The sequence below is a fragment of the Limanda limanda genome, chromosome 17, assembly GCF_963576545.1.
Source record: "Limanda limanda chromosome 17, fLimLim1.1, whole genome shotgun sequence".
Classification (NCBI taxonomy): Eukaryota; Metazoa; Chordata; class Actinopteri; order Pleuronectiformes; family Pleuronectidae; genus Limanda; species Limanda limanda.
In genome coordinates, this window is record NC_083652.1 from 14,105,722 (window position 1) to 14,123,859 (window position 18,138).

The window sequence follows — 18,138 nt, forward strand, 5'->3', positions numbered from 1 at the left end:
AGGCACTCGGCCTTCAAGGACGAGGACACAATACGACACAGCAGAAAACTGTTGGACTAATAAAGGATTATTATCATATCATATCTTATCTTATGTTAGTCATGTGAGCTTCGTGGCCCTAGAGAAAACACCGTTGATCCATCGGTAAGTTCTCCACCTCAGTCCAGAGTAAAACATCCGAAAAATGAGCTGCCTACAGACATTCACGGTCTCCAGAGGACGAACCCCAACAAGTCGAGTTTTCTTCCTTGTTGCTTGTGCTTGTTCCTCTATAATTGTTAAAGGTCTTAACCTCAATGTGTAAAAGTCCTTGAAATAAATAAATAAAGTGAAATCGACTCTCCTGACGTCATAGAGTGGACGTCTGTGGTTGTATCACCACAGATGGACGCAGTGAATAAACGTGTGTGTGTGTGTGTCTGTGTCCTCATGCCCGGGTGTTAAATACAAGGTAGATTATTTCATTCATGACGGCTGGTGTTAGATGCTGAGTCTGAATCAAGTCTAATTGTGACTCTCACACAAACCCAGTCTGTCTCATTCCACCCATGACTAACAGCATTAGGACCCCCGGGCTAAAACGGGGGTTCACTGTGCTACATTTACAGTCTGCATGCAAAAACAAGAGGCTGAGAGTGAGTGAGTGTGTGTGTGTGTGTGTGTGTGTGTGTGTGTGTGTGTGTGTGTGTGTGTGTGTGTGTGTGTGTGTGTGTGTGTGCAATGAAATGATTTGTCACACTTGCAGCACACTTGGCTGAACAAAGAAGTCCCCACTCTCTGCAACCTCACAAAGACTGGCTGTCGCTGCGCCGTGATTGGTGGAAAACATCCTCTCTGACATGTGATTGGTGCATGGCCCAGGGGCTCAGTTATCATGAGTCAGCCCCTTTTTCTGCATGAGACGAGGGGGGGGGGGACAGACTGCATGGTCTGAGAGAGAGAGGGGGAGATAGAAAGAGACAGAGAGAGAGAAAGGCTCAGAGACAAAATCTAAGTCTCAAGACAAAGTGAACAACAAGCTTTATTAAAAAATCGTGTGGTCTCACACTTTACACAAAAAGATACAGGAGGGAATGTTAATCGTCCTTTTTTTATTGTCTCAAAAATATCTGAACAAACAGGGACTGACCCGTCTCAAGATTCTCCGCCATTTGTCAGTTCAACCCAAATATTCACGCGTATAAAGAGGAGAGATGGAACATGTAACGTGAGGATCCTAAGCCCCAAGTTCACTGGGAGAAGGCAAAGTGTCTGAATGTGTGTGTTTGTGTTTCAATCATTTCAGTGTGTTTTACTATCTGAAGCCAAAAGGACGTGTCGAGCATAAGGTCCGAGATCCGAGATGTGAAACTGGACGAGAAAAAGAACAGGAAAAAAGGTGAAGCTCACAGAAAAGAACGTTGGATCTCAAAACCGCCATTAAAATCAGAAGTAGAACTGTAGTAACAGGACGTGTGTGAGTCCGATGAGGACATCACAGCAAAAGGATCAAGGCTACATCCACATGAAGACTACCTTGTCAAAATAAAATGATCCGTCCACACGTGTTTTGGCTCCTTATCAGTTTTAATCCCCGTCAGTACAACCACGCCTGCAAACGCACAACACGTGACCACTCGCGTACACAGGGCATTCGGTGTTAGTTTGCAGAAACAGCAAGGCTACAAACAAGTCGACTACCTCGTCAACTATACATATAAACAGTTGTATCGTTGTATAATACAGAATTTAACTGCACAACAGCTGTTAGCAAAGACAACAGGGTCAACTATGCTTGTTATTCTATACACGTCTATTCAACGTATCCATGTTGTGTTCTATGCTGGAAGCTGAAGCTAATGCTTGAAAGGAGCCGGACGAATCAGCGAAGGCTACGTCGGGACAGAAGAAGAACCAATCAGTGAGTTGTGAGCGTCTGTGTCATCGTTTCCTCACATCTCAGTTTCTGCACATTCGGATTAAAAGACAGCCCGGGAGTTTTCAAACTAAAACGTGGCCGGCAGCGTTTCACCACTTCTCCGTTTCAGCGGTTTCTCAGTAGCAGAGCCGACGTGTTTCCAAACGAGAACGTCGCGGTGTGGATGCAGCCGAAGTCTCACACTCGTCACACAGCGCCTGTTAGTAGCGTCTGTGGTAGCGGTGGGGGGGTCCGTAGTGCATGGGCATGTCCACGTCCATGTTGTGGTGATGAGGGTTGACGGGTGCGTTGTGGTGGTGGTGCAGGTGGAGATTGTTGTTGTTATTGTTCAGGGGGTGCAGGAGCGGCAGGGGGGGCACATAGGGAGCCGGGGGCAGCCGGGGCACAATCACCTGGTGGTACATCCTGCCCTGAGGAGGAGGGGGGGGATAGCGGGCGCGCGGAGGGACGAACAGGGGAGCTTGCACCGCCTGGGGGAGAGGAAGGGCCGGGGGGTTGGGGGGGTTCTCGGGCGGCGGACCCACCCGCGGCCGCTTGGTGTCGGTGACCGGCTCCTGAGGAGGACCAACCCTCTTCCCTGAATTATCTGAGAGAAGAAGAAGAAAAGGGAAGGAGGTGAAGCAGCTGTCTCGTGCAATCTGGTTTCTTAGCGCAGAGGACAAAGAAGTTCCTGAGAGTTTGAATAACCTCCGTCACCTGCTTCACGTCCTCATCACAAACACATCGGGACAAACACAGGAAGTGTTGCTGCTTTGTGTTGTAAACAGCCAATGTGTCTGAATAAATAAAGGTTAAAGAAGACAGAGGATGCAGCAGAGAGGAAGAGTAATGATGCAACACTCCTCTTCCAGGGAACATTACTTACATCCGTCTAGAAACATAACAGGGGCCTGATAAATGGGATAAAAACTGGGAAACAACATATAGAACTCAACAGTTCCACTGAGGTAGTTATGAACTGAACTGACCTGCACATTTCTTCTTCAGCTCTTCCTCGCCCTCCTTCTGGATCTCCTGGATGATTCGCTCGTCATCTTGCTGCAGACGCACAAACACAAAAGGAGGTGAGAGGTTTCACAATGACACAGGACAAGAGTCCCACACAACAGCAGAACCACCGACACTCCTACTGGTCTCTGCTCCCTTTGGTGGTTAAAGGCCACGTTCAGACTTCAGGGCTCAAATCCTTTGTGTCCTTAATCTTATCTTTTCCAAATTCCCATTCGGTACGTTACATTCCCAGTTAAATTCCCATTCCCAAATACTCCTTTAATTAAAAATCAAGCTGTGGCCGACCCAGTGCTGGTTTAGCTGCAGGCTGGTTGTGTCTCCTGACAGGTCAGATCTTCTGTGGTGGGCGGGGGAGCAGTTGGATATTAGAGAAACGAGTGTTGTCCAGCTACCTTCAAAAACTAACTGGTGTGTTTAGTGAGTATAAGACCTTGTGTTCAGAACTTGTTTCACCTCTACGCTCGGCAGAAAACCTTTAATTTGAATAATGTTCAGAAAGCAACACACCATCCCTCCACCGGTCCCTGTGTTCCTGGCACTGCTTGCAGCACCGGCTCTTGGCCGACTCCGGTGCCTCTGCAGAGCCACTGGAGCAGCTCCAGCTCATTAACTTCTCGGGGACTAATTGTTGCGCCTGGTTGCCAATGACACTGTGGCCAGGTCGCTGCTGTGCGGCCGAGGAGTCAGATGTTCACGGTCAAAGTGCACCGAGAGTTAGTGGAGATCTTTGTGAGTGTAACAGAGTGTGTGTGGAGAGGACTGCTTGTCAGGCGAGGAAGCACACGTGTCAGAACCGTTACCGTGGGGTCGGTCCAGAGCGAACACTTGCGGCAGTGACGGCACGGCGCCCCAGGCGAGCGGGCGTGCTGGCAGAAGTGGTTGTATCCGGTGATGGGCTCTCGGCAGAGGTAGCACATGAAGCTGCCGCAGCGGCACGACATGCGGTTGCAGCCCTCCGACTTCACCAGGCCCGTCCCGCACTTCACACACTTCCTCACTCGAGCCGCCGTCATACGCTCCTCACTGCGGAAGAGAAACTCAATTAATTCTCCCTGTACAGAAAACAAGGGGCTGAAATCATGAGGTGTCATTTTAGGGCCGAACAAGTTTTCACATGTTGTCGACTGGTTCTTTGTCAGAGTCAACATAAGTCAACATGACCAAACCTCTCCAAATGCAATGGACTGGGATTATGATTATTTTACGTTTGTCTGGTTCTAATAATCAGCTCAGTCCTGACGCTCAGTTTTCAGATCCCGATCCACTGATCTGTCTACCAGGCCACTTCCTGTCTCTTTCAGCACCAGGAAATAAGAGGATCTGCGACCGGCTCAAAACAGGAAGTGCCGCCGGTGGGCCTGCTGGGCCACAGGAAGCAGCCGGCCGCTCCACTTCCTGGAAGGCTGTCCGGGAAACTGAGCTGTTTACCCAGCATGCTCCCAAAGAGAGGAGTCCAAAATACCCTTGAAGGGTGGAGCTGTATAAAACGCTCTGGATGATTGGGATTTGTCCTGACAGGCAAGTCACTCAGCAGCTATATGGGTCACGTCTGTGGCGTATACTATGCCTGTTATGATATGTTCCACATTAAGCTTTTCTAAAGCAGATGATTGGTTTATTTGAGGAAGGGGCTGGATCCGTATCATACGAGCCATTTTGATCAAGATTATTCAAGTGGTTTATCCACCCATATTATATTATTACATCTATGTTTTTTGTACAATGTATAAATAAATGGTGGTAGTAGTAACAGTAGTTTTATAAGCACAAACTGAACATGTGTTTTTACTTCATGTTTAATCCCCTCCCAAAATATGATGATATGACATGATGATAAAGACGTCTGTGGTGAGATACTCACAAGAGCACCCTCATGCCGATCTCATCCTGCTCCAGCACCTGCTCACACGTCTTCCCCACATGCTGCTTCCACTGGACATGGCACTTTCTACAGCTCTCCTGGTGAAGAAGACCAGAAGAGAAGGAGACAAATGTGGTGAGAGATTCGGGGAAGGCAGAAGGAAAGAAATAAGGAGAAAGCAAGAGAGCTTCTCGTTAATGTATTATTTCATCACATCTCATCAAGATTTCACATTTCAACACTCTCTCTATCCCTCCCTGCTTCTCTATCATCGTCCCAGTTCCTGCTGAATCAGAGGAGTCCTGCAGTCAGACTCCTGCTCTATATGCTGCTGGTGCCGCCACTGCAGGGACTCGGACTCGCACAGACACAACTAGGTGTGGCTCTCGCTGCACGTGTGCGTCTGCAGCGTGAGTGCGATTTGCTCGGTGCCGACTGCTCTGTTGCCTAGAAACAGCAACTTTGTCCTCTCCAACCTCCTTTTTGGTGGCAGCTCCGAGACGTGCAGGGCTGACAGCATTGCAACACACACACAAACACACACATCTGCTGAGGGCTGCCTCCTTTGCTAACCCTCAGCTAAGTGGTGTCACCATAAATATTTGAGCCCCTCATGTAATATTGAGGAGCATGGCATATGACAGCTGATGCAGCACAGAATGATCCATATCTTCTCTAGTCCGAAGCTCCAAACACACCCTTTATGTTCAGTGACCTCCTTAAATCACTGTGTGTTTTATATTTTATGAATTTCTGCCAACACCACAGCCTTGTAGCTCCCACAGTGTTTGCTAAGACGGTCGTTTGTGTGTGTGTGTGTGTGTTTGCAAGGTCAACCAGAGGGCGGAGAAATGAAGAAGAGAAGCCAGAGTTTTTTTTCGTTGGCAATTTGAAACGTTTTTGGATCGAAAACTCTCTCTCAGAGATCGGGGACATTCTGTGGCGCCACAGTTTAGTGGCTTCGAGCGAGGGATGGGCCTTTTTTCCTGATTCACATCTAACGTGAACCAGATGAATCGAGCCCAACGACAGCAGAGAGGTTTTTGACTTGCTTCTCGTAAGGGAGTGTCAGAGCAGCGAGATGCACGGAACACAATCAGCAAAAAACTGGGAGGAGAAATGTAGAATCAGCCTCAAATGTCAGAGAAAGCCAGATCACACAAAGACGGATGAGGCATGGAGTGAGGCGGGGAGGGGGGGCAGGAGGCAGAGTGGTGACAGATCGCCCCCTAGTGGGAGTCTAGAGAACAGGAGGAGGGACAGCATGAGTAAGAGTGATAGTTTCTCTATGTGTCTAAGAGCTGTTTGAGTAGAAGGAAGACACCTGAGGTTTTACACATGTCTGAAAACACAGCCGGGGTTTTTTAAAGTCAACTCTGTGTCATCGCCGCCCTCGAGTTTCTCATTTCAGTGGAAATAATAAGAGCAACTTGAATCTCGGGGGGGAAAGTGAATGTTTAGCTAATGGACTGACTCCATTCTTTCATGAGCTATCATTCATTATACCTTCTTCTCTCAGGCCCTCTCCTCCACCCATTATATTCATCCTCTTCTTTTTCTATCTCTTCTTCTGCGCTGCAGGCTGCAGCAGCCCTTATAAGGCAGTGCAGGCTGCAGCACTTCTGATTGGGGTGTGTGTGGTTTGGGGGGGGGGGGGGGGGGTCTTGCATCGAGTATGTGCGTCTGTGTGATCATCATGTGAATTTTTGTGTGGATATGGCTTTTACCGCATTCTAATCTGAGCGCTGATCACAGGGCAGGATGAAAGAGAGAAAGAGATGCATATCTGATGTGATACAGTGAGAGAAGAAGCTTCTGTGGGGAGGGGGGGGGGACTGCAGCTGAAATATGCAGCAGATGTGATGATGTATGAGACGCCAACTGGAGCAGCACATCACTTACAGACCCACAACAGACGCACTGTTGCACAGATTCAGCTCTTGTTTGCACTGTGGCAGCCGCCCAGTGGCCTACATATTACATTCCTCTGATTTCATGAAGTAATCAAACCCAGAACAGGCCAGTCCAAATGTCCCCATAACCACATAAGCCCATGTGGAATACATTAGCAACTACATTAGTGTGTGTGTGTGTATCTGGGTCACATTTGATTGGAACCAAGTTTGAAACAGAGGAGGAAGTGAGTCCGACCAGTAAGAAAACAGTGCAAGGGGCGTGGGAAGCGTGGCCGGCCAATGAGGCGGCAGCGTGGCAGGGGACGGGTGGGCTTACAGAAGTGTGTCAGTTACATAATGGAGCCCCTCCCTGCTCGTAGACTGAGCAGGCTCAAGGCCCTGAACTGTACAACGGTCTTCACCATGCTTATGCTGATGGGAACCACAAATTAAAAAACATCAAACTTGAGTTAAAACCAACGCATGCATTAACATTCAAGTTTGTCCGGCTGATAATCTCGAGCTCTAGGAGAAGGTTTCCACCACAAAGTCTCCAGAAAAACCACCAAAGCATTCACAGACTGACATCCTCATTCTTACACATTAAAAAAGTGAATTCTTTAGTTTACTTTGGACAAAAAAAGAGCAGGACCACTTGTTCTTCAATAACTCTAAACTTTCCCTTTAAGAAAGTACCATAAATATTGTCTTATGGGAGTTGACCTACATCTGCAGCTGCAGATGACTATATATTCAGAGAAGGAAATGATCTAGAGCCTGGAGAACTTTTTCCTGTCTTTGGGTTTGTGTGAGGATGTAATGGAGTGCAGATGTAGAATTACACTGCGAGTGAGCCACTATGAACCTCTGGCTCCACCTACAGGCGAATGGACAGAACAGCAAGAGAGCTATCCAGTGCCCCGTATTTTCCCAACAATGACAGAAATCCCAGAATACGACGCATTCAAGGATATTAATAAAGCAGTTGTTTAAAGAAAGGCCACTGAGGAGAAACAGGCTTTAGACAAAAGTTAAGGCTCATTTTCTTGCACTTTCCGTCAATACTCTTGTTTTCATTTAGTCCGTATTTGTTTTACGAAATATTTGTATTCTCTACACAGCTCCTACTGAGGGTTTGTGAATGTGACTAATCTAACTTTTGCTGCAATGGAACCAATGGCTATTTTCAGCACTCGTGATTCTGTTGATACATTTCTGGATCCTCTTATTTTAATCTAGAAAATGTTTATCAGATCCTTTCTTTAGAGCCGGGTGATGAAATCTCCACCAGAATGTTACTGGATTTGCAACTATTAATGTTTATTTCAGTTTGACTGTAGTTTGCATTTTTCAAATCCTGCTGATACAAACAAACACACACACACTCACTCCTACTGCTACATTCCCGGAATCAGGGAGGAAGGTGGGGTGTGTGTTGAGTTATACAAAGATTGTGATGTGGCAGAAGTGAGTGTGACACACAAAAACAGGAACAGAAAAAGAGACAAAGACACATCAGAAGAACGAAGGGAGTGATGTGTTTGTGTGGTAACAGTGAGAATAAATCTGTGTGTGTGTGTGATTTTCAACTGGAATCCATGTGAAGGCCTTGGCAGAAACAAAGCGATGCCTCCCCCAGCATTCCTCAGACAGAGGGAGGAGGCCCAGAGATAAACACGAGCGAGAGACGGAGATGGCGACCTCGCCAGATGGAACCATTACATCATCAACAACTCCTCATCAATCCTTCCTTGCTCACTTAGTTTGATCTAAGCCTCTTGTCCAGATAGTACTGAAGATACCTAAGAACTCAAGAAACTTGTAGAAGTGGACACCGCACACAGAGATCTCCTCTAGAATTCAAGTCCCGGTCCAATCTCTCTTCTGTAACGTAACAAGTTATTTTTCGCTCAAAACAACCATATGTGATAACATCAGAGAGTGTGTTTACTCTACAAGAGCAACAGTGTTGACCGACATTTGACTGTGAACACATTCCTTGAAGGATCTGTATGAGGAAACAGCAGAGTGTTAAATAAACCAAAATACAAAGAGCTGGACTGACCTTGCGGCACCGAGGGTTAGGACAGCTGAACAGAGACCTATCTTTGTCCAGCAGGGCGGGGAAGTTGCAAAACGGACACCTGCAAAGACCGCAGAGGGAGAAGGGTTAAGGAATGAAGAAGAACATCCCTCTGAGAGAAAACAAAGAGTCAGGATGTCTGGTCCAGTCCAAGCTGACTCAAGTGTAAGTTCAAAATGCATCACAAGTCTGAAATGGTGAGTTTAAAGTGAGACTTAGACTCCAATCAATCACCTGAAATCTAATCGGATCATCCTTGAATCCAACTCAAAGACTTGAGATATCACATTCACTGTGACCTTGACCTTTAAGCTCCATAATCTAATTTTGTTTCTTGACTTGTCCATAACTGGTTCATTAAACATGATTTAAACTGTTAATTGAGCTGAATCAGTTGTGACTCACACACACTTACCGCACTAGCTCATCAGCACAGGTGGCAGCGACCGCCTCCTCCGCCTGCCTCTCATAATATTTACACAGTATGTTCTCTGGAAGGACCTTCTCCAGCTCAAACACTGGGTAAGAGCACAGGCAGCCCCCCTCCATGCAGCTCAGCTCCGACTGCAACACAAACACACACAAACAATCAGAAACACATAGGTTGGTTCACAAAGCAACTACAGACGCCCCCAGTTCTCAGTCACACACACACAGAGTTATTAGGTACAACAGAGCTGTATTATATTCTGACTGCCCGGATGAGTCTGGTAACCTGACAGGCTTTGGCAGACATTATGTCGACTGCAAGTTTCAGCAAGTACAAGACATTTGTTAACACAAAAATATTTAAATGTACTAAACATTGACATATAGCTAAAAATGACGAAAGTTAGGTTTAATGCTGCTTTCAAAACAATGTAAGAATTGTAACCAACATTAGCAGGTTGGCCTGACTCACATTATGTGAGGAAAACAATGAGTGTGTGTCTGTGTGTGTGTGTGTCTATACCTTTCCTGAGCCAAACACCGCCTCCTGAGCATATTTCAACAGGCAGTCTTTACAGAACAGGTGCCCGTCTGAACACTGCGTCATCTTCTCAAACGCAAACTCTCCGTAGCAGCAGCCACACTCGATCAGCTGGCCGTCCTGGACACAGAATTATTATCAGACTGCATGTTGGCGTCACATTTCTGAAGCAGCAGCAGTAGAAAGGGAACAATTTCCTCCTCTATCCAGTCGGATTTGAAGTTTATTTGTAATTTAAAATGATATGAAACACTGTGAAAGTTACATTAGCCTTGTGGAGGTTTGTGTGCACTTCTTACCATCTTATATTCATCTTCATTGACCTGCAGTGCCAAGAGGAAGTCCTCGTGCTGGACAGAGAGAGAGAGACAGAGAGAGACAGAGAGAGACAGAGAGAGGGAGTCAGACAGCGGGAGTGAACTGTCAATCACCTCCTCTGACAATAAGATTAAATAATAATATAATAATACTTATAATAATAAACATTTGACTGATGGATCCCTTCAGTTGGTGAGTTGTTATTGGACATTAGGTACTCAGACTAACCAAAAAGCTTTATTATGAAAAATAAAGTAAAAATGCGTGTGTTCACTGCACCTCTGCCCATTCCTTGGCTTTCTGCTGATAGAACGAAAGCTCCTTCTGTACCGAAGCTTCCAGATTGTTGTACGTCCTGTAGTAGCGACGGTCGTTCTCCAAGAATATCATATTCTTCTCAAACTTCACTGAACCTGGTGAACAAAGGGAGAATATTCATCTTACATTCAGAACAGTTCAGCTCGAGAACAAACAGTAAAAGCGGCTTACAACACTGATGAAACACTCGACCAGACACCAAAAATGCTCATTTATCATTTATTTTATTTGTGAATAAAAACCGGATGTTGTAACCAAAAGGTAACATCCTAAGTTGCTTAAGATATGTAAAACTTGATTTAAACTATTCCTTGTGTATTTTAAAAATTCTAAATTCACTTCATAATGCACATGCAGGTGGGTGCATAGATGAGAGCATGTGTGGTGAAACAGCAGCAGGGAACAGAGAGAGAAAAGTCAGAGAACGTTCTCACCATGCTCGAAATGGAAATCAATGCAGTGGCGCTCAGAGGAGGCTCTGCTCCGTCGTCTCTTTCCTGTGGGGTCGTGTGAATCCTTCCACTTCTTCAGAGCTTCACATAAGGCCTGGGCGAGTGGAAGAGAGCGAACACGAGAGGGTGTTAAAAGAGGCAGTTGGAAAAGAGGGCAAGAAAGTAGAGAAAGGTTGAGAATTGTAGTGACATTCCTACAACGCAACACGACCATGTTGTTACCTTGCGTGTAATTGCATAGTGTCCCTTCAGAGAATTGAGGGCCCATTTGATGTCCTGACAGCTGAGCATCCTGAAGTCTGCCATGAGCAGGTCGGCAGCTTGCATCACAGCCTCAGATCCCACTGCGCCCAGCTTGGTATAGTCAAACAGGTCCTCGCTCACCTGAAAAGACCAATAACAGAAGCATAAACACTAAAACCCAGACACTTTATCTATCAGATAAACCGAATGATGCTATATGTTTTTATACAGATTTGTACCTAGTTGACTGTAAAGGTCCTTTTTCTAGAGAATCAACTTCTCCTTCATTATTTTAATGATGCGGCTGCTCACTGTGTAGGTGACGATATTAAACCTTAACTTACACTGAACCACATTTCCTGCAAACATCAGCCTCTCACAGAAAAACGGCACCTTTCGCTGGTCATTCACTCACCTCTGTCTGGGTGTCTCCAGACTCCAGGAGGATGCTGGTGGGAGCTGCATTGGCGGCTGCAATCTCCCTCCTTGGATATTCTGGGTTCTCCAACAGCAGGTTACAGACACTGGAAGTACAGCATAGGTGAGATGCAGGTAAACCTACTTGTACAACTTTAAAACATATCTATTTAAACAAGCTAGACACTAAGGGCTGGATAATTCCTGAGAAGCTGAAGCACTCATCATAGCACTGCATGAAACACTGGAAAAAATTGTTGGGGGCTTCTTACACATTCAAGTCATTCACATTATTCCTTTGGATCAGTTCTGCTACATAGGCTTCTTGAACATCTGGGAATAGATCCAGCTGTGGAGAACACAAACAGAAAAGGGAATCAGAGTTGAAATAGAGGAATGTCACAGTCACACCAAAATTAAAGTTATTCAAATTTCTGTTCAGATGCAGTGCAGGTGCAGGTGTATGTGATACTCACTACACCAGTGATGAGGGTTGTGACGTGAGGAGGCCGCTCTGGCATCTCTCGTGGTACAGAGGGACCAGGCCTTGCATCCTCTATTCTGGGAATATCCTCTGGTGCAGGGGGGACCACAACCAGACCAGGGGCTGGATTGAGCCTCTCTGGGTTTGGGACCATAAGGAGACGAGCCTCCCCTCCATTGTGAGGGACTAAAGCTGTTGGAGCTGGAGGTGCGGGAAGGTTAGAGTTCACATTGAATACCCTAATGTTGAGGTTGCGGGCTGGCTGACCCACAATGGAGCCACCAGCTTGTGGTGGAGGATTGGGAACAGCCTGTCCAGGTGCCTGGCTCCCCAGGATGATCCGGTGACCAGCCTCTGGAGGTCCTAGTCTCTCTGGGGCTGCAGCTATTAGCACTGCAGGGGGGATCATCGGTATAACCTGAGGGGGAAGTGTTGCCTGGACTGGGAGCTGGGCAGGGGCCTGGGCCAGGGGCTGTGGCTCAATCTGAATGAGATTGCCTTGCATTCCGTTGAATGACATAGTCTGCGGCACGTTCTGGGTCCTGAACTGCAGCCGGGGCTGGGCTATTAGAGCAGAGGCTCGGATAATCGGCTGTTGCTGAAGAAAAAGTAGATTCACCTCCTTCACCTGGATGATGTGGGGCTGTTGGGTTGTCATCCCACTGGTCTGGAGCTGTGCTGATGTACCGGGCTGAGGCTGTGTGCGCGTGTGAGACTGTGCAGATGAAGTGCTAGCCTGAGGATTGTCTTGTGAATGAGTACTTGTACTTGGCTGCTCTTGAGTCTTTGTAGAAGAGTTTGTTGTTCTAACTGCAACCGCACAAGAAGAGCGTGTGGCACCAGCAGAGGTACTCGCCTGGGCCTCCACCGGTACATGTGCTGAAGAGCCTGCTTTAGGTTGTGCTAGCCCAGATGTGCTGGGCTGAGGTTGAATAAGTACTTGAATAGGTGTTCTGCATGAGATGGCCTCAGCCTTGACATTTGTGGAGGTAGATGGGTTCTGGACAGAAGAGACTGCATGGAGCTCCACATTTGTTTGTGTTGATGTACCATCCTGTTTCTGTGATTTTGAGTCAAGTTTTGAAGGCGTCAGCTTGCACGAAGAGGAGCCTGGTTGTGGCTGTGTGTTTCCAGAAGTGCCCGACTGCACTGTCGTTTGTGTTCGTATGGCTGGCCTTCCTGCGGAGGAGCTGGCATTTGTATCTCTGGAGGTGGAGGGAACAGAGCTAGGGTCCACTGTGGGAACTCCGGGAGTTGTAGTATGAACCATAACTTGGATTAGGTTTGGAGAGCCTCCACTCCATTTCGCTGCTGGGCGAATCAGATGTTTGCGTGCAGGAGTCAGCTGCTGCAGATAAACATAGGAGGCAAAAGTCACAAAGTGATCGATGAATGGAAGAGAAGATGCTTCTGCAGCTCAAAATATTGAAAGTAGTTTGGTAAACAGAATAACAAAACAAGTTTCCACTTGTCTAATGATATGGAATACAAGTCTCTGTAAGAACACTGCTTTATTGGTCACCTCAACTATGCTGACGTCGTCATCATCGGCATCGTCCGGGACTAAAACAGGACTCCCAGGTACCAGAGTCACAGGCTCCTCGTCCGAGTCGTCAGAAATGGTGATGAGTTCCCTCTTACGGGCACGGGAGCCTACACAGGCACACACAGCATTTTCAGTACAGTGCACGAGGACAGATGAAATCTAAGTAAAGTAAGAAAATAAGATTAACCTGAGAAATCTAATCTAATTTAAGTTGTAAAACGAGGCTTACTTCCTGTAGGTGCCACTACATACAGAGTAATACATCTGTTCAGGCCAACAACACTTCAGATCGTATAAATCATTAAAGGATTCTATGACCACTATGACATTTTACAGATGCAACAACTTTGTGTTTAGATGCCGTGTAATCAAACTTTGACCGCACGCCGCGGACCCACCTTGTGAAAACATCAAGAAGGTTTTACGCTCCATGTGGTTGAGATGAACCTAAATCAATTAAATATTTGTTACTGTTCAGATTGTATAAATCTTTCATCTTTGCAACATCTAAGACATCTAAATCGATTCAATAAATCTGTTCTGGTCAAAGACACTTTTGTTTCTCTTCAGATTGTATAAATCTTTTATCTTTGCAACATCTTAGACATCTAAGGAACCAGTGACCATTTTGTAACCCTAACATTATACAGATACAACCTTTTGTTTGGATGGAGTGGAATCAAACTGTGATGGCACAATCACACCGCAGATTCTGGACAGTTATAACAGAAACTGCAGTTTGCATCTATGTTTTGCTTGATTTCTAAACTTTGGCTGGATGAAATTCGTTTGACTAATTCAAAAGACATTTCCCAAAATTGTTTATGCTGCTGGAAAAGTCTGATATGCTCATATTCATTACATATATATCATACTAGGCATGAAAATACATACATTCAAGTTTATATGAATCATTAACATAGAAATATGTGTTATTACAAGAGCTTAGTAGAGCTCAACAGAAAATAAACAATTGGTTTGAGTCAAAATACTATCAAGACAAGGAAAAATATTGATCAATAATAAAAATGATCATTAGTTTCAGAACAGTGCACGAGGACAGATGAAATCTAAGTATCGTCACTTGTCAATACTTGTTGAGCCTATATGTATTGTCACTTAATAGACACGTCCAAAATCTCAGACGCAGCCTGTTGAGCTCTTATACGTAAACCTAACAAAACAAATTTCTCATTTCACAATTAACACTGTGATGCAAGTGAATCTTGAAATTGTACAATATTTGTATAATAGTTCCCTCATAAGTGGCCGCGAATGCATTTGGGTGCATCTAGTCCTGAACTGGGTCCTGACCATTTAGGACACCTAGTCTGAACAGGGTCTAAATGCACCACCAGGGCCAGGTCTAGAGCCAGTTACAACCTGGCGATAGATAATAAATATATATATACTGGTGTAGATGATCAAACAGAAAGACACGCATTACTGGTTTGAGGAATGCATCCCAGGGAGGATATGAAGAAGTGTCTCACCTTGGCTGCGGTGGATGTTGAAACTTGCCAGGTGTATTACATCGTCGTCGCTGCCCCCATCAGCCATCGTGAAACTACACGTTACACCAGCTCCCTGAAGCCACCTACACTAGGTCACTGCTCCATCAGTACCATCTACCACACACACACACATGCATGTCAAAGAGCTGGCTTTGCCGCTGGAAGTCAAACAAGCACTTTCATGGCCGCAGCCTTGAGAATCTGAGCTGATAAAAGCACCAGCTGGAAAACAACATGAGCTCCCAAAGGAAAGTTGGGTCTGGACTGTGTTGCCCAATCAAATCCCACAATGACACTTTAAAACACTTTCATGAATAACTTTACTTCCTCTGAAGCTGCCCGGGTCACCCTGCATCACGACACACCAGACACCCACCTCAATAAATCTATTAAACACACAGCAACACTGGAAGCTAACAGGAAGCTAACAGGGAGCTAACAGGAAGCTGAGATTGTAGCTACGTCGACTGGCGTTGTTGTCTTCACCTCAGCATCGACCCTGTGACATTAGCTCAAAGTTGCACATGCTGTTCGTCAAACTAAAACATTGTCAGAGCAACTGACGACCATTTCCGCGTAGACACACACACACACACAAACACACACACACACACAGACAGACACACAACAGGGCTAAGCTAACGTTGATTAGCTAGGCTCGCTAGCTAGCCGGGGAGTTAGCTCACTTCTCTCAGTATTCCCGTGGTTACCGCTGCTCCAGGGCCAACATGTCGACGAGCTAACCAACAAACAGACGCTCGCGGTCGGATTAGCTTCGTCTGGAGGAAACAAGAAGCTGGAGGTTTTCTCGACCAACTGAAAATATCGCGAATAACGAAACTAACAGCCAAAACAAGAACAGCCGTGACGTCTGACACGCTCAGTAGACGTTTCCCTACGTCGCCTCCCGGTAGCATTCTGGGAAGTGTGGTCCAAGGGGAGAGGGACTTCTGCAATGTTTTTAAGTTTCAGCTGTGTTTGAGTAAGAAATAACAAGTACACGTTATCATATAGATAAAACTAAGAAAGGAAACAAGTTTTTAGAAAATAATTACAGGTAAATCATGGAGGTTATTCATTGTTTCAACTGTCCACATGACACCGACCTGTGTATGTTATGTTAAATATTTGAAAATTGTATTACTCGCGACAGATTACAACAACTTCCAAGTTACAAAACATTTGTGATTATAGGATATTTTTCATTATATTAATAAATAGTGCTGCAAAGCGGCACTGAGCGTTTTGCGCACCGCATGCAGTATAAATGCTTCCCTTTCTGTATGTGTCATGCAAAGCCAAACCATGCCCACTCATCACGCATAGCTGTCCACGCCAGCAAATGCAAACCACATGGTAAAAAAATGTATGCAAATTGAATTAATGTTTATAAAACTTGGCTTACCTCCTGTTTACCAGTAGGTGGCGCTATCACTAACCCTACAAACAGACCAATAGATCTGTTCAGGTTGGGGCTCTGATGAAGCCTGACAAATCTGGGGCTGATTGGACAATGCACAGTGGGGTCACAACAACCTAATTTTCACGCTGATCAGTAGGTGGCGCTATCACTAACCCTACATAAAGACCTATAGATCTGTTCAGGACCTGACGCTGATCGTGTGACAGAATTTTGGGGCTGATTGGACAATGCAAAATTGAGTTAAAATGATTTTCCTGTATCAGAGTGAATCAGAAGGTGGCACTATGTCCCTGAATATTGAATACTGACATATGGAGCTGTTCAGGCCTGGACTCTGATCATGTGAAAGAAAAAACAAGACATTCCGGTTGCTGTGATTTTAAATGGTTTCTGTGCAGATGTGACCAGGCCAGGAATCATTTCCAGTTTGGAATCAATTGGACCACGTATGTCTGAGATACAACAACCTCGTGTTTGGATGGCATGTAATCAAACTTTGACGCCACGATCACACCGCGTGACGAAAACTCACAATTTGACGTAGCTTTAATTTCCATCTTGTGATGATTACACTCACCTTGATCTGATGATTTTTCACAATGCTACTTGAGACTTTTTGTTCGTCTAGTCATGATACGTGTGTACCCATTTTCTGCCACTATCACCACAAACAGACTAATAGATCTGTTCAGGTCAAACACTTGTTTCTCTTCAGATCGTATAAATCTTTCACCTTCGTAGCCAACAAGTCAACAAAGGAATCAATGACTACTGACACTGACAATGCCGAATTTAAAGTTGATATGATGAAAGCTCGAGGAGGAGTTCGTCAAGATGTGTGAAAAATAGAAACTCAAATCAAAATGGCCGACTAACTGTTCTGCTTAGCATATTGATCCAAGATTTGATCCATTTTTTGTTCGTAATGAAATGACACATGTCTCTACCGATTTCTGTACATGTCCGTCAATAGTGGTGCCGGGGCTGCCCTCTAGGTGGCACTATTCAACAATATTGCCATGCCTTAAACCCATATGAATAAGAATTCTTCACAAATGTAGTTTGAGGGAGACTCAACAACATACACGGAAGTTACAGTCATTTTTGTGTCGAAAACTCACAATTTGAGGTGGCTTTAATTTCCATCTTTTGATGACACTCACCTTGATCTGATGATTTCCTCAATGCTTCAAACAACACTCTTGTATGTCTGGTCATGATTCATGCATGTACTTATTTCCGTTAAGATCAGCGTAAGCAAACTCAGTTGCTGCCACTCTCACTTAATACAACCTGATAGACCTGTTCAGGTCAAAAACACTTGTTTCTCTTCGTAGCATCAAAGACATCAGAGAAATCAATGTTCACTGACACTGTGACATTACACAGATACAACAATCTTGTGTTTTGATTAACGTGTGAAAGCAAATTTAGGGGCTTTTCCTTAGATGACGCTGTTGAGCCATTTTGCCACGGCCATTTCAAATTACTCCAGAATACGAAAATGTTTTTGGACTTTGAATTTCCTTCAAGGTTTCACGAGATTTTAGAAATAATCTCAAGAATAATGTAACACACATATTCAAAAAATGTTATTTTGGTTCAAGTCAGTGAATCTGCCATGGTGTCACTTGGAGGCACAGTCATGTGTTTCATCCTCCTTACCTGCTCTACTTACCTCTTCT

At 45.3% G+C, this 18,138-nt stretch overlaps 1 protein-coding gene across 3 annotated transcripts; it reads right to left on the reverse strand.

The window, feature by feature from the left end:
* Positions 1–1,003: 1,003 nt before the first annotated feature.
* Positions 1,004–15,894, reverse strand: rnf216 (ring finger protein 216). Of its 3 annotated transcripts, none has more exons than XM_061090157.1 (17): positions 15,717–15,894; positions 15,010–15,144; positions 13,493–13,623; positions 11,963–13,315; positions 11,759–11,835; positions 11,485–11,593; positions 11,049–11,210; positions 10,809–10,920; positions 10,336–10,469; positions 10,038–10,088; positions 9,721–9,858; positions 9,184–9,332; positions 8,751–8,829; positions 4,791–4,888; positions 3,730–3,952; positions 2,887–2,956; positions 1,004–2,504 (listed from the first exon to the last, which is right to left on the reverse strand). In XM_061090157.1, exons 2-17 carry the CDS (start codon positions 15,074–15,076, stop codon positions 2,119–2,121), a joined length of 3,339 nt encoding a protein of 1,112 aa, XP_060946140.1. In that variant the 5' UTR covers positions 15,077–15,144; positions 15,717–15,894; the 3' UTR covers positions 1,004–2,118. The 3 variants fall into 3 exon arrangements, with proteins under 3 accessions (XP_060946140.1, XP_060946139.1, XP_060946141.1); XM_061090156.1 differs by having other exon boundaries at positions 11,963–13,318; XM_061090158.1 differs by lacking the exon at positions 15,717–15,894 and adding an exon at positions 13,915–13,963 and having other exon boundaries at positions 11,963–13,318; positions 15,010–15,067.
* Between the last annotated feature and the right edge of the window lie 2,244 nt (positions 15,895–18,138).

Coding starts and splice junctions, on each gene's coding strand:
- rnf216 (XM_061090156.1), bottom strand. CDS start 15,076: ATGGCTGATGGGGGCAGCGACGACGATGTAATACACCTGGCAAGTTTC. Junction 11,836..11,962: donor CAACCCTCATCACTGGTGTA/GTGAGTATCACA, acceptor TGTTCTCCACAG/CTGGATCTATTCCCAGATGT. Junction 3,953..4,790: donor ATCGGCATGAGGGTGCTCTT/GTGAGTATCTCA, acceptor TCTCTTCCGCAG/TGAGGAGCGTATGACGGCGG.